The sequence below is a fragment of the Alosa alosa genome, chromosome 14 (genome assembly GCF_017589495.1).
Source record: "Alosa alosa isolate M-15738 ecotype Scorff River chromosome 14, AALO_Geno_1.1, whole genome shotgun sequence".
Classification (NCBI taxonomy): domain Eukaryota; kingdom Metazoa; phylum Chordata; class Actinopteri; order Clupeiformes; family Clupeidae; genus Alosa; species Alosa alosa.
In genome coordinates, this window is record NC_063202.1 from 6,621,161 (window position 1) to 6,635,664 (window position 14,504).

General features: G+C 43.3%; 1 protein-coding gene across 1 annotated transcript in view; it reads right to left on the minus strand.

The window, feature by feature from the left end:
- Nucleotides 1-5,078: 5,078 nt before the first annotated feature.
- Nucleotides 5,079-14,504, minus strand: part of tox3 (TOX high mobility group box family member 3) — a 43,643-nt gene continuing 34,217 nt past the window's right edge. Inside the window, 4 exon segments of the mRNA XM_048263001.1 lie at nt 5,079-7,444; nt 8,074-8,154; nt 8,766-8,993; nt 9,401-9,664. Of these exon segments, the coding sequence (XP_048118958.1) occupies nt 6,542-7,444; nt 8,074-8,154; nt 8,766-8,993; nt 9,401-9,664 (1,476 nt within the window). The 3' untranslated portion in view covers nt 5,079-6,541.

Below are 14,504 nucleotides of genomic sequence, written 5' to 3' on the forward strand. Positions count from 1 at the left end.
TGCTGGCCTGGTGGGTCGCCTATTTACGCCGTTTCAACAGCACATGAACGGTTAAACCGAGAATTCTCGTCATGAAGTTAAAATTCCACTGGAGCTCCAAGCACATGTGCCTTACAACAATGTTTACAGCTCTTCGAGTCACGGTAAAATGTCATTTTTGGTACATAGCTAATTTAGATACACCTATGGTGTGAGTGCTTGCATTTCTTTAGGAATCCGCCGTCTTGGTTTGTATAGAAATGGATATTAAGTGACACATACACGCAAGACGGTGGAAATACGGGACCGACAGTAATAGGCAGAGTTCCGATATATACTTTGAATTCAGTTTTCCCATCTGGATTTGAGCCGCACAACATGCTCATACTCATTTTCACATTAACACTAGACATTTTGTCTAGTACAGCATGGTACGCACATGCAACGCTAAGAGCATCGTGATGAACCATTCAGTCTTCTGATAGTGAATTTGGTTTTGTTCCAGCAAATAATGGACTGGCAGTAATTGAGTAAGAGCTTCTCACTGCACTACAGCATTCCCCCCCCCCCCCGAAAATATATTTTCACCGCACTGTTTGTTTATTCCTCCATATAGTATTTTATTCCTACGATGAATGGAAAGATTGCTCTGATGTGCATGTTTTGTTCTCTTCATCTGTACAATTTTTACTGATTGGATTACCAAGCCTATGGTTTCTGTCACATTTTCATCTGAGCTATCTCTTTTTTCTCTCTCTCTGTTTGGAACTTGTGTCTAACCTTTCCCTGCCCCCTTTGTTTGGCTTTTGTTTGGCAACAGCTGTTATCAGGGTTTTTTTGGTCAGCTGTGATTGCTTCAGGCAAAACAGGAGCAGATGGCGTTTAGCTATGCATGAATGGAGCGTTAGAGGAGTTTGGACTGAATAGGCCAAGTTTTGAATGGTGTCTACACAGCACCTGCCTCTTATAGCAGCAGTACAGAGACATCCTCGTGGCACGATCCGTCTCTGCCTCCCTATTGCTGGACTGAACAGGAGGAGGAGAAGGGGGGGCAAATAAATAAATAAAAAAGACAAGAGGGGACCTTGTTGGGCACTGTCCATATTTATTGATTTTTCTTGGAGGAGTGGCATAATATGCCATACAGTCAGTTTGAGCTAATTGGATATGACACAGCGTGCACATGTAATCTATCACTTTGGTCTCCTGGTACACTTTATCAGTTTTGTTGCTATAGAAACCTGTGCACCCAGTAATAGCTTACATTAACAGGCTAAGTAAGTCGCAATAAAAGGCAATTTCAGAGCTAGGCCCTCTGTCGAACACAAAGCCCATAAAATACTGATGAAGGGAATTGGAAAGTGACAATGGGGCCGAATAAGCATGGTTTTTATATTCCACTACTGAACGCGAGCGGATAAAGTGAAACCGGTCCCTCTTTAATCAAGTCTGAGGACATCCGTCAACCTCTGGGGCTTCATGGTCTGTCACAACAAAGCAAGTGTTCTCAAATCATTGACAGCCTGCAGAGCAATTTTCAATTTGAGTCTCTAACTCAATACAAAACAAATACCACATTGACACTGGCGCAGTACATTAGTTCAAACGCTAACTACATGCAGCCAGACTTCTAAGTGTCTGTGCTATCAGTTTCATATGGCCCCAGAGCGAAGATAAACCATTGTCAGCTTTCACTGAAATGATTCCTTGCTATTGTTTATCACAGAGTGTATTACATGAATCAGTGCAATACTATGAGAGAGTCTGTCATGGCTGTCAAACTGATGTTTTGTGTGAAATTACCAGGTCATGTCGTAAAGACAGTGTAAGACGCATTAGAAGGGAAATAACACATTCTCTAGGATCAGGTGCCTGTCTCGAAATGAAATAATTGAACTTTTAAATCATGAAGGAATAAATTGTGATTGGTGAGTTTAACCAAAGTAGGCCTACTAAGTAGATTTAGAGACAATATTTGAAATGTGTGAGCCTTTGCATTAGCCTGCTTGTGTGAACAGTCATTCCTTTTTTGAGTAAAATGAATAATTCCTGCACATTTTGTATGCAGCACAGAAAGAAAAAAAACAGCTTTCCCAACAGCAGCTTGAAATGAAGTTAGGACCATAATCTCTCTTGACATTAACAAAACCACACATGTATCCTGCAATCATAAAAAACCCTTTTTAAGGATTATTTCATTTTTCTTTACTCCTAGTGTGCCTCACGGAACACATGGGTTACATCTCGAAAGAGGATATCTCAAATGCCTTGGTTTTTAAACATTTATGTTACCAAACGCTGAATTCTTAACAATTTATTTATGTGGTGTGGTACTATTAGCTAATCTTGTGAATATCATTCGATAAACAATGTAAAACCACAGCCTCTCAACTCACAGATGACGTGTACCTACTGGGAAAGTGTAAGCATCTCCTGATGAACATTGTTATATATAATCTCCCTTAATGGCAATGACAAGAGACAACTGTTAGCAAGGTCAGCGCCAACTTATTTTTGGGGAACCGACTGCTATACTGGCAACTGCAATCCTACTAAATGACTGTGATCCTCATATGCCAAAATAACTAAGATCATTCTTGAGAACTTAATGTATTTTCCAGTCATTAGATGCCTTTATCAACTGGCCCCTCTGAAAGTCAAGTTTTTCCATGCAAAGGTTACCATGAGCCTGGTTCAAGTGGACAACCCCAACAGAAAGAGAGAGAGAAAGAGCAAAGAGAATCCCCCACACAAAGTTCAGAGCTGAAGTTAAAGGTCAGCAGTTCTGTAAACAATGGAATCCACTGTGCTAAGCTCAACAGGCCGCTTCACAAAGCCTGCCACTGAACGTAGGACTGGTGGACTGCTCTTCCAAGGACCAGGTGTCTCTAGTTAGGTCAAAGGCTATATGTGCCTTTTTTGGGGAGGGTTGAGGGGGTACATTTCTAATGAACAATACAGAGCACAATATGGCCGATCCACATCCCCGACGCTGCCCCAAGCTGAGTGGTGAGTGGCTGTGGTCTGGGCTTGTAGGTCGCTGGCAGCAGGACGATTGTTACACTTGCATTGTGTCTGTGCAATGAGCAGGAAAACACAAGAGCAAATCAATCATTACAATGTAGTTCAATACAGCACCCACATCTGGCATCTACAGCCATACAAAAGAAGCACTTGATCTTTATCTGATGCCAGACAATAATATCCACCCCTAGTGTACTCATTTTGTATCATTATAAACATAGTTTGACACGTATAGATTTTTTATGCATGGCTACTATATCTATATGTACTTATGTATGTGTATATAGGCTGATAGCATTCTGCTTGTGCAAAATGGATTGCTGATGTGCAGCTGATGTGAAAAGCATGAGTGGCAGTGAATATTTTTTTACTTTTTTACCCCTTTGAAACGTGCTGGCAGAAGTCATTAACATCACAGTATTACCACAACTGGAGGTCACACTAACGTTCATTGCAAATGTCTCCGTGTTTAGTGAAAATATCAGTAACCTTTTTTATTGAAGTGCACCAGAACCCGAGCTACGGCCCTTGCTGTGAGATATTTGTACACTCGCTGACCACAGTGCTAAAGGGTTATGGAATAACAAGCCGCTCCATGCATTATTGATGTCTTCCACTGTGAATCTGTTCAGAATAATAACAGCCATTTCCCAGAGCCTCATTACTGTGTGTTTTTAAAGCATGTGTTTGGTCGCCATGGACACCACTCTCTGGAATCACCCCCTCCCCCTCCCCCATTGATATTCAGGTCATGCACAGCACTTGCTGTTTTTAATTTTCATTTCATCATAAGCGCTTTAAGATGTGTTGCCAGCGTTTATTTTCAGTTTTTCCTGTGGACCTCTTCAGCACCACTCCTGACAGGACAGATGCCGCAATTAATCACGAAGGGAAGAGAATTGGGCATCGCTGCCACATTGAGCTGAAGAGCCAATCACTTCATGCCGGACTGACCCTCATCCGAAATTACAAACGCATTTGAAGACCAACTAATTGAGAACAAAATTCAGTTTGGAAAATTCTGTCAAGCTGCGGTAAAATATGTGAAGGCACATTTTTGTGTGTCTCTGAATAAAAAACATCCTTCCAGTGCATGCTTTTGATGTGTTCTTCTTTTCACAACTGCCCAACCCCCATAAACACCCAACCCTATCACCCCCCTCACCAAGTCCTTTCCAAGTCCACCCGCTCCAAATGCTTATTGTGGATTTATGATAATTAGTGTTTGCTATCTTCCCCTCCCCCTCTTACCATTTCTCAGAACGCCCACAACCCTAACTCCCTCCCACCCCATCCCTTACCCACCCTCCTCCACCCCCACTCCAGGGGCCATCTTAGAAATGTAGCAATTCAAAACAGAGCAAGAAAGAAGAGTCGGATTCAGAGTCACTGGTCAGTGAGAATGGGACTGTTATTGAGACAAGTAGCAGTTACATGCTAACCCTGTCCAGTCTCTACACTGATTTTTTTTTAAACACACACAATTACAAGGGTACTCAATTGTAATCACTGAGAAAAACAGTACACACTATCATAATGGCAACATGAACCCTCTGCAGAGGACTGCTCTATAGAAAACATACAAATGTTGCCTCTGGCTTGCTCTGAAGTGATTTTGGTGCTAAGCATAGACATTTTATTTATATTTTATTTTCAAATGGCCAACATGAAAACAGGATGAGATGCCTCGTACAAAATTATGGCTAATATCATCTTAGAAATGAACTGATTCTTTGAAATAAATATTTGTGATTGTTTTCTTTTTTTTAATTGCAAACAAAGAGACACAAAGAAATATATAATACTCCATACAAAATTATGGCTAATATCACATTAGTTAAGGAATGTCTCTTGTTTCTTGAGTGGCCAAGCAAAACTGAAATAAATTTGCCTATTGAGAGCTCAAAAATATCAGATTCCATACTTAAATGTGTTTATTCTATGGATAGATTTTTAAAAGCAGTTGATTTCTTTAAATCTGTAAGCAAAATACAAACAAATGAATTGCCGCTAATGTAACTCATAAAAAAGTATAAAAGAGCAGAAATGCACTATGTGATATAGCAATCCACAGGTCAGTTTACCAATGTTTTAATTAAAGCCTCACATATTAAAACTTTACACAAGGTGATATGAAAAATGTACATCTTTTTCTCTTTTATTTTTACAGAATCAATTACAGCTGGCACAAAATACCTCCAATGCCTTTTTCTGTTGGCTTTGACAGTGCAACGAAATGTCTCAGCTAAGTATCTTCTTTATCTTCTTCTGCCGTACGATAAGTTTGTGGTATCAAGGAATAGTGTAAAAATACATTAATCATGAAACCATCATCAACCTACAACTGGAATTTTGTTTCCCCCACCCCCATAAAATATGCACTTTATTTCACAAAATGAAAACAAATAGAAACATAATTTAAGTTCATTAAACATCTGAGGTAAAGACAAATACATAAAAGGAGGATTTATTTCTATTTTTGGAGTGCCATTTACACACCTTTGAGCAAATAAGCTTAGACCTGCTCAGATTTTTCTCTCTCCCTTCCATACACCAAACAGTACAGCAGGTATGGGGTACAGTCTGACGACGTACTATGACTTAAAAGTATCTATGACAGCCTCTGGACCCTCTGTCCAGTCTTCTTCCAGCAAGACACCATACACTGTCCTTCAGTTCCCTTTTTGTCCTCAACACTTGATAACAGAGGATGAATGTGCTCATATGTCACTTGGTTTGAAAAGCGTTTTGAGTTGATCATTGAGTTGATCATTGAGTCCCCTCAGGTAACTGTTGAACAGCTAGATCTACAGGAATGTGGGGTGGGGGATCGGTTAAAGAGAGAGGATATCGGCGGTCAGGGAGAGAAAGAAGAAGTTCGACAAAACATACTGGCCAAGGAGGAAACAACCGTTTGAAAAAAAGAAACGTGTTGACCACCGGGCTTTGTACCTGTGTTGTTAAACTCAGTTCTGGTGTTCACCTTTTTTATGTAAAAATGTCTCCTTCAGGATGTGTCATCCACCGAGGTCAAGCCTGTGCAGTTTTCTGTTTGAGATCCGCTCGCTTTGCCAAGAGCTGGACGAAGCACTGGCAGCAACGTTGACCTCATAAATAAAGCTTTGTTAAATAAAACCGGGGCATGTGTCCATGATGGAAATCACTGTCTGTGTCTCACCAAGCTTCGCCCCAAAAGTTCATTTTTAAAATCGACGACTGAGAGAAAAAACAGAGCAAGACTAACATTACATACAAACAATAATCGGGCACTCAGCAACCAGCTTTCTCATAGCGCAGCCTATTTTATAGACAAAGTCCAGCTTAAGATATTTCCCCCAGCCCACCCTCCCCAACCCTCGTTTTTTTACACATCTGAATATCCGTCTAGAACAATGGACAGTTCTTTGTAAAACATTCTAATTCTTACACACTTCTTAAGTGCAACTTAGAAAAGCAACTTGGAATGATGCTTTTATTTTTCTTCCTCTATTCCTCCTCTCTGAAATAGGATTGACCGCACGTGTGTGTGCATTTTGGCTCAGTAAATGCTGACTTGGGAGAGGGCGTGGGCCTGGATCTGCGAGGGGTGGTGCTGCGGAGGGGCCGAGGCTTGGGCAGGGGCTGGGCTGCCTAGCGTGGACGAGTGGGGGGTACCGGGGGAGTGTTGGGCAGGGGAACACTGAGACTGGTGCTGCTGCTGTTGCTGTTGTTGCTGCTGCTGCTGCTGCTGCTGCTGCTGCTGCTGGAGATGCTGCATCTGCTGCTGGTGCAGCTGATGCATTTGCATGTGCTGGAGCTGCAATTGCTGCTGATGCTGCTGCTGCAGATGTTGCTGCTGATGCTGCTGCTGATGCTGCTGCTGCTGCTGCTGCTGCTGTTGCTGCTGCATGTGATGCTGCTGAAGCTGCTGCTGGAGGTGGTGCTGGAAATGCTGATGCTGCATCTGCTGCTGGATCTGCTGGTGGTGCATCTGCTGCTGCTGCATCTGGTGGTGCTGCAGATGCTGCTGCATCTGCTGCTGCTGCTGCTGGAGCTGCTGCAGGGACGCATGCTGCTGCGGTGGGGGCTGTTGCTGCACGCCCGGCATGGGCGGGCTCATTTGTGACCCCGGCCCAGATACCTGCGGCGGGCCGCCGCCGCCTCCTCCCATGGCCCTGCCGCCTGGGCCCATCTGGCCGAGCAGCTGCGACGGGATGCCACCGGGCATGTTCTGGTGGGCCACGGCCACCGAGGTGACGATCTGGTTGCCGCCCATCTGCAGCGGCTTTGGGGCGATGGCTCGGGGCAGGGCCTGCTGGAGGGCCTGGGCGGCGGCCGCGGCCGACATGGAGGGGTGCTGGTTGAGCGGCGAGGGCAGCACTAGGGCAGGGGACAGGGTGGTGGAGGCCAGCGTCTGCTGTACAGAGCGGATGGTCTGGGCCTCAGCCGACTCCGCTGCCGCCTTGAGGTGAATAAATAGAACACTTCAGTTGGGTATTTCTTGACGTAACACACATAGACGGTACACTACATGATAGATAGATAGATAGATAGATACTTTATTGATCCCCAAGGGGAAATTCAAGTGTGATAGAAACACAGATGCACTAGCATGGGGTGGTGGTGGTATAGACAATATCACAATAGCTACCACTATTGTACCCCTAAGCAACAGAATTAACCCCGAGAAACTGTAATTCGCTCTGAATAAGAGAATCAGCTAAAAAATCAGACAAATAATATATATAATAATATAATAATTATACAATATAATAATTTAAATAATATAATATTGGATGCATTTTTATGGAATTGTTTGTGCCTCAATGTTAAGCTAGGGGATAAATATGGATATTACAGGAGGATGATAGATGGTAGAGGATATGGATTAATTTAGAATATGTAAATATCAGTGAAGACATTAAAGATACCAGCGGGCATGGAAATGTTGCTGAATACCTCACAGATGCAGCGAGTTAATGAGGCATGTGGCAGAATGTGAATCTATAATTTAGGATCATTAAATGCACTCGCTACTTGCTATTATTGCACTTCCACAGTGGGAGAAAAAAATGAGAGAAAAGATCTCACCTTTGAGACCAGACTGGCACGGTAGGCTGCGAGGGCCTTTAAATATTCCTTTTTGGCAGCTTCTGTTTTGCTTTTGTAGACCTGAGAAGACAAGAAAGAAATTGGTGTGAAAAACAGGCAATTAACAGCACATCATCTTGTAGTGTGTGCGTGTTTATGTCTGCTCCACCTGGAGGCTGTGGCATTGCAAAATGATTTAAATAGGGACACAATTAGGAGCCGATTTAATAAATCCTGAAGATCTGACACCGGCACTGCCTAGCATTGCTAAATGTTTTTATACAGTAAATGAGAACACAGCTAGAAACCTCATCCAAATAGTTATTGGTGGCAAACAACAGAATAACATTTTAAGGGCAAAATATATTTTCTTCAGGATTCAGGTCAGGATTCAGGTCTCAGGTTATTGGGAACTGAGCATGTTGTATTGTTTTTTTTAACAAAGAAAAGATAGCAGTAGACAGCTAGCTTTTACCATACATTTTTAGCTGCGGTTTATACATTGATTTTGCAAAATTTCTTCAGCTATGAGGTTAATGCAGGGGGGGCAGTTAATATGGTATTCATATGTTTTTGTTTTTTTTTGTAACTTGCATAAAACACTGTCCTGCGGCTTATACACAATGCGGCTAATACACAGGAAATGACTGTAGGCTAACTGAGGAAACAAACTACAGCCACACAAATAGTACCTGTTTCTGTTCCTCTGCCAGACCGTCCCACATGGAGGCCACAATTTTGGACACCTCCCCGAAGGTGGCATTGGGGTTCTGACCCTTAATGGCGGCCTGGGTGTCTCTGAAGAAGAGGGCGTAGGCCGAGACGGGCTTCTGGGGCTCGTTGGGGTCCTTCTTCTTCTTCTTCTTGGGGGTCTTGGGCTTCTTCCCGGCATCGGGGGCTGGACGTTTCTCCCCGGTCATCTGCTGTAGAGAAGAACAGATGTAGGAGGTTAGTGATTTCCTTGGGCAAATATTATCCAGAAAATGTTTGTTTTCCCATCACATTTACTCCGCCAGTAGATACATGTTTGGTTCAAGTAACATTTAATCTAAAACACAGCACCATGCAAATGTCCCTTTTAACCAAACACAATGACTTTGGCAAACCAGATAATAACATAGTCGATTTGACCTTTCCTGTGTTCTCTAAAATATCACTGGCACAATAACACAGTCAGAAGATATCCCTTAAGTGCGGTGAAGAACCGCTTCAGGCAAAATGTCAATGAAATTTCTATGTATGTATTTGGAGGGAGCGGTACTGGCATCAGTTAGGGAATTCTGTTCTTGAGTATTGGTAGTTGTGAAAGTAAAGAAGAGTCACTCACTCGGTTGCCTTCGTCGCCTTCGTCCTCGTTGATGGAGCTGGAAGGGGAGGGCGTGGCCGACTTGCTGGCAGGCGGGGATGGGGAGGTGTGAGCGATGTTGGGCCCGCTCATGTTCATTCCCAGCTGAGCGTTGAGCTGGGACTGGTTGATGGTGGTCAGCTGGTTCCGCGACATCATACCATTGGGATTGTTCATGCTGATGATGGACCGCATCACCATGGCTGGGTTGGGGCCGTACTGGCGAAGGTGGGCCTGCCCAATGTTCTGCAAGAGAGAGGAAGACAAAGGCAACATATGTAAGCATATATCACCTCTGATTTACGGCTGCCTGTCAGCATCTGAAGAGATATTATTTTTCATATCACCAGTCTTATTATTTCACATAAAAGAAAGCTCCTACAGAATGCGAATCCTCCAATTTTTCTGTTGCTACTGGACTGCCAAACCATTACATTATAACACTAACAGAATTCCAAGTAATAGCTTTTCACAGAAGTCTCGCCATAGCTCTGGGTTATTCTTTGCCACACCCTTGGGACCCAAAGTGAAACACAGTCCTGTCTGCCAAGCGCTTGGACACGTAGAATAAAACACAAAATGCAGACACACTAAGTACAAGGGAGGCCTTTTGGATTTGTGTTTTACAAACAGAAATCATTCAGCGTGTATAATTTTTGTGAATTCTTCCTAGAGCCTTGAGCATTGAGTTTGTGACAAAGGAACAAAATAAAATCTCAAATACGAATGACTCAAATACGGATGACATTCTTTTGGCAGCTGTCATACATAATGCTGTCAAAATCCAAATTTGATACATGTGTAAGGATAAGATGTGAGAACTGAAAGATACTCATTTTCCTTTTCCACATAAGCATAATAGTTGAGTATAATATTCTATCATTTTCCACTGTATGTTTTGCTCTCTCTCTCCTCCTCGTTTTTATATGATTTGTGATAAAGCTTTTTCGTGGACAAAAGCTCTTAGTGGAATGCGGAGGTGAAGTGTTTGCATTGATTGCACGGCCAGTGAAATTACACAACCTGTCACTCTGGCTCAGTTTAGACCGATCAGGAGGGCAGAGGCACTGACAAAGAATCGCACAAAATAACCCAGCCCAACAACGGCGACGACAACAACAACAACAACAACAACAACAAGAATGAGAGGGGAAGAAAAGAAGTGATGATTTGTTCTCCCTCAGCACATCCATCTGGCATTCAGCAGCGCAAACTCAATCTCCCCCAATGTCAACACATCATAAAGCTACGCACCTGGCCATATTGAAAAGACCTCATGAACTCACTCTCCGACACACACGCACACACGCACACACACATACAAAAACAATATTTCTAACACCTTTTCAGACACACCCGTAAAAAAAACATATTGGATTTGGAGTTGCTGTCTCTCTCTCTTTGTCTTAGATGCCAAATCCATGACTTGATTGTGATCACAATCTGCAAAAGGCAAATATGGTTCTGTTGGTGTTCCAAAAAAGATTCCACACCACGAGGCACTGAGAGATGAACCGTGGCATCGCCACACATTTCCACAACAATGGCGAGCACATCGATGACTTTGATTAGAGCGGAGCGAGGCCATTAGCGTGAGTGATTTGAGATTGACTTCTCTCCAGTTTTTAAAGTGCCATGCTTGATCTGATAGTATCATTGTCATTCCCATTACCAGGGAGCAGTGGAGGGCTAGCCGAGGTCTCAGCTCATAGAGAACATCAAAGATGCGCGCACTGTGCTCATTAGCAGTGGCCATCTGTAGAGAAGCACTTCTGCACAGCCCCAGAGGTACCATTCCACTAAGAGCAATGACACATTGTGCAAATTAGGTAAAATGCACTTTTTTTTTTTTGGGGGTCGGTTTAGATCATATCTTGTCTTTGTTTTAACTTAAGCAGACCCACACTTATGTGTGTGTGTGTGTGTGTGTGTGTGTGTGTGTGTGTGTGTGTGTGGCTCGGTGGTATACTAACAGTTTAATTATCCTAAATGGGCCATGCTTGTTTTATAGACTACCGTCACTGATGGGTTTCCTCAGTATGATCGACTAAGGAAAAAAAAATTGCCACTCTGTCAAGTGAGTCAAAATCATTAGAGTAATTAATATTATGATTAAAGCCTCTCCGCGCTGACACCACCGGCCGTGGTTGATATGGAAATGAGAAACGACGGAGCAGAACTTGCCGCTTCCTGACATGGGTGCTAACAGCGAGGGAGGGGGGTCTGAGGCGGAACATTTTCTTTAGCCACAGTGTTTTTCTGCGAGTGTGTGAGGTGTGCGCCTGTAACAGATCTGTTTATTTATGTCCTCCCGCCTCGGTCCCCATTTGCATTTTGATTGGAACACGGGAGTCACAGCAGACATCTAAATAGATACTTTGATAGTCATCATAAATCTGGAAATAAGGCCTTATCCTGAGTGCAAAGAGGCCAGATGTGCCCTTGTGTGTGTGTGTGTGTGTGTGTGTGTGTGTGTGTGTGTGTGTGTGTGTGTGTGTGTGTGTGTGTGTGTGTGTGTGTGAGAGTATGTGGGATGGAGGGAGTGGGTGTTTACGTGTCAATAATTATACATGTGTGTGTTCATGTGTGCATGTGTCTCTCTCTCTATCTCTCTCTCTCTCTGTATAACAGAGGTTTTTTGTAATGGAAATACTGAAGATGGATGCACACACAGCAACACTCAATGCTTTTAAACGCTGCAGTCTGAGGCTGCTATAGAAACCTGCAAGCACAGGGGCAACAACGGCAACAATCGCCTGTCAACTGGCCAGGCCATGACAAACACACTGGCAAGTTTGATAGATGACTGCTCGCCCCCCAAACTTCAAATACTATCCACTGGCCCTATATCAAGGGCTGATGGAACAGCACTAAAGCCCAGCTACAATGGTCACAGCTCCACTTCACAACACACGGGCTAATAAACATAACAGCTGGAATGAAAAATGTAATATTAGTCACTCCAAAGTATGCGGATAAAAATCTAAAGAACGATGTCAATAAAAAAGGGGAGCCGTGGGTCTGTTCTAAAAGATTTGGGGAGGTGGAGAATTTTTATTAAAAGCAGCACTGCGAGAGCTGTAACAGGCTGAAAAGAATGTTAACAAGTTCAATTTCCATTCAATCAGCCGCAGTGCTCTTGGAAATGTTCCATTGGAGGAGAGGGGTAAAATCATCTATATGGTAATTATAAGGATGAATCCCCCAGTAACTTTTGCCAGCATGAAAGGTCAGTCCTATTAAAGATAGTTTATCAGTCCCCTGCACATATTCCTTTACTGTGCTTTTTAAACTACAAAACGATTTTATTTTTTCTCTCAGTCTTTCTCTCTCTCCCCCCATTTATGACTACCTGCAGAAGTCAGTGCTTAAGCCAAATAATAAAAATGGAATTTTGAATGCTGGCAAAGGCTATAATAGTGTGAAGATAAATTGTTTTTGCTCTCTGCACTCCCCTGTTTCACATCACATGTTGTGCTCTGCATACTGTCTTTGCTTCTACCTTTTCTCCTTCCATCTCCATGCTTAAGAGAAATGTTATTCTACCTTCTACATTGCTTTCCTCTGGTTGACCATTGGGGTAGCAACAACAACCACCTCCACCAACCCCTTCTCTTTCCACAACCAACCCCCACACTCCCTTTATCCTTCCCTCCTCAAACCAGCTCCATCGCTCGCTCTCTCTCTCTCTCTCCCCTCCCCCTCTCTCTCTCTCTTCTCTCCCGGTGCACTGTGGGTATTTAAAACTTGTTCAACATGATTTCATTTCATTTCAAGCACTGCCTGAGAAAACTAAATTACAGAATCAATCACACAGAAGGTCAGCTTGAGACTTCATTACGAGTATTGCATGCCTGCATGAATATCTCTCATTTCTGACTGACCCAATATGTCACAATAGCTGTCTGCTAGAGCAGGAGAGAGAGAGTGAGAGAGAGAGAGAGAGAGAGAGAGAGAGAGAGAGAGAGAGAGAGAGAGAGAGAGGAGAAGAGCGAGGGTGGGGGGAAAAATCCACTTTCTGAAATTGATGTCCAACTGATGTCAGTGCTAGTCAGCTTGGAAGGGAGATAACAGAGGTGTTAAAAAACATGGTTTCTGCAACACCGGTCATATTTTCCATTTTATTTGAGATACAGCAGCCTGTGACCTGTCGCTTTCTTCTCAGGGTTTTGTGTGAGGGAATTGTATTTGCAGACAAACTGGACAAAAATCAGAGTATTTATTTGTATACTCTGACAGGCAAGGATAGCCCATTAGGTAGCAAACACAGAGAAAATCACCATGTACTGCAAGTCTGCAAACAACTACAAATCAGATGACATAAATCTACAACAGCCCAGCTGGGTTGTTATGATGGCATTTGCTGCATGTCGACAAACATCTCACAAGCCAGCAGACTAATAGTAGGATTGATTCGGAGAAATAAAAACAAGATGTGCGTGTTTGATTTTGGCTTGCACAAACACTGCATCTGAATACACTTATGAAGTAGCGGGGAGCAGGGTTTCAAGGCCAATCCAAGACAATGTTTTTATAATCTGTAATCCCATGGAGAGGAAGGCATATTGTGTATAACAATGCCATGGGCTTTAAAATAAATTAACAGGTCTAGTTCCACGGAACAAGCAGCATGGGACAGAGAGAGGGATAAGAGAGAAAGAGAGAGATAGAGTGAGATAGAGAGTTAGAGTGAGTGCTGTCCACACCAATCTTGGCAGCGCTACCACCAATGGCAAAAGCAGTGGGGGCACAATTGAAACCGAATCAAATAACCAGAGGGACTCATGCTGGGAGACAAAAATGAGAGTCAGGAGCTTGTTAGGGCAGCAGATTAAATAAATAATGACTTCAGATTCAGGCCTTGCCAGACGTCTCCGCAGCTGAGAAGTGTATTTTGCTTTGTAGGGGCCACAGCATCTGTGGCCAATTTGCAAGACATACGCGGGGCATTAGGGATTGCAGAATTAGCGGAACACTTGGCAGCGCGGTCGCTCAGAAGGGCAAGTGAAAGTAGCACAGGTACACTGTTTATTTTCTCCCCCGTTACAATATGGCTTGTATCACGGCCCGGCGTACTCACAAAGCC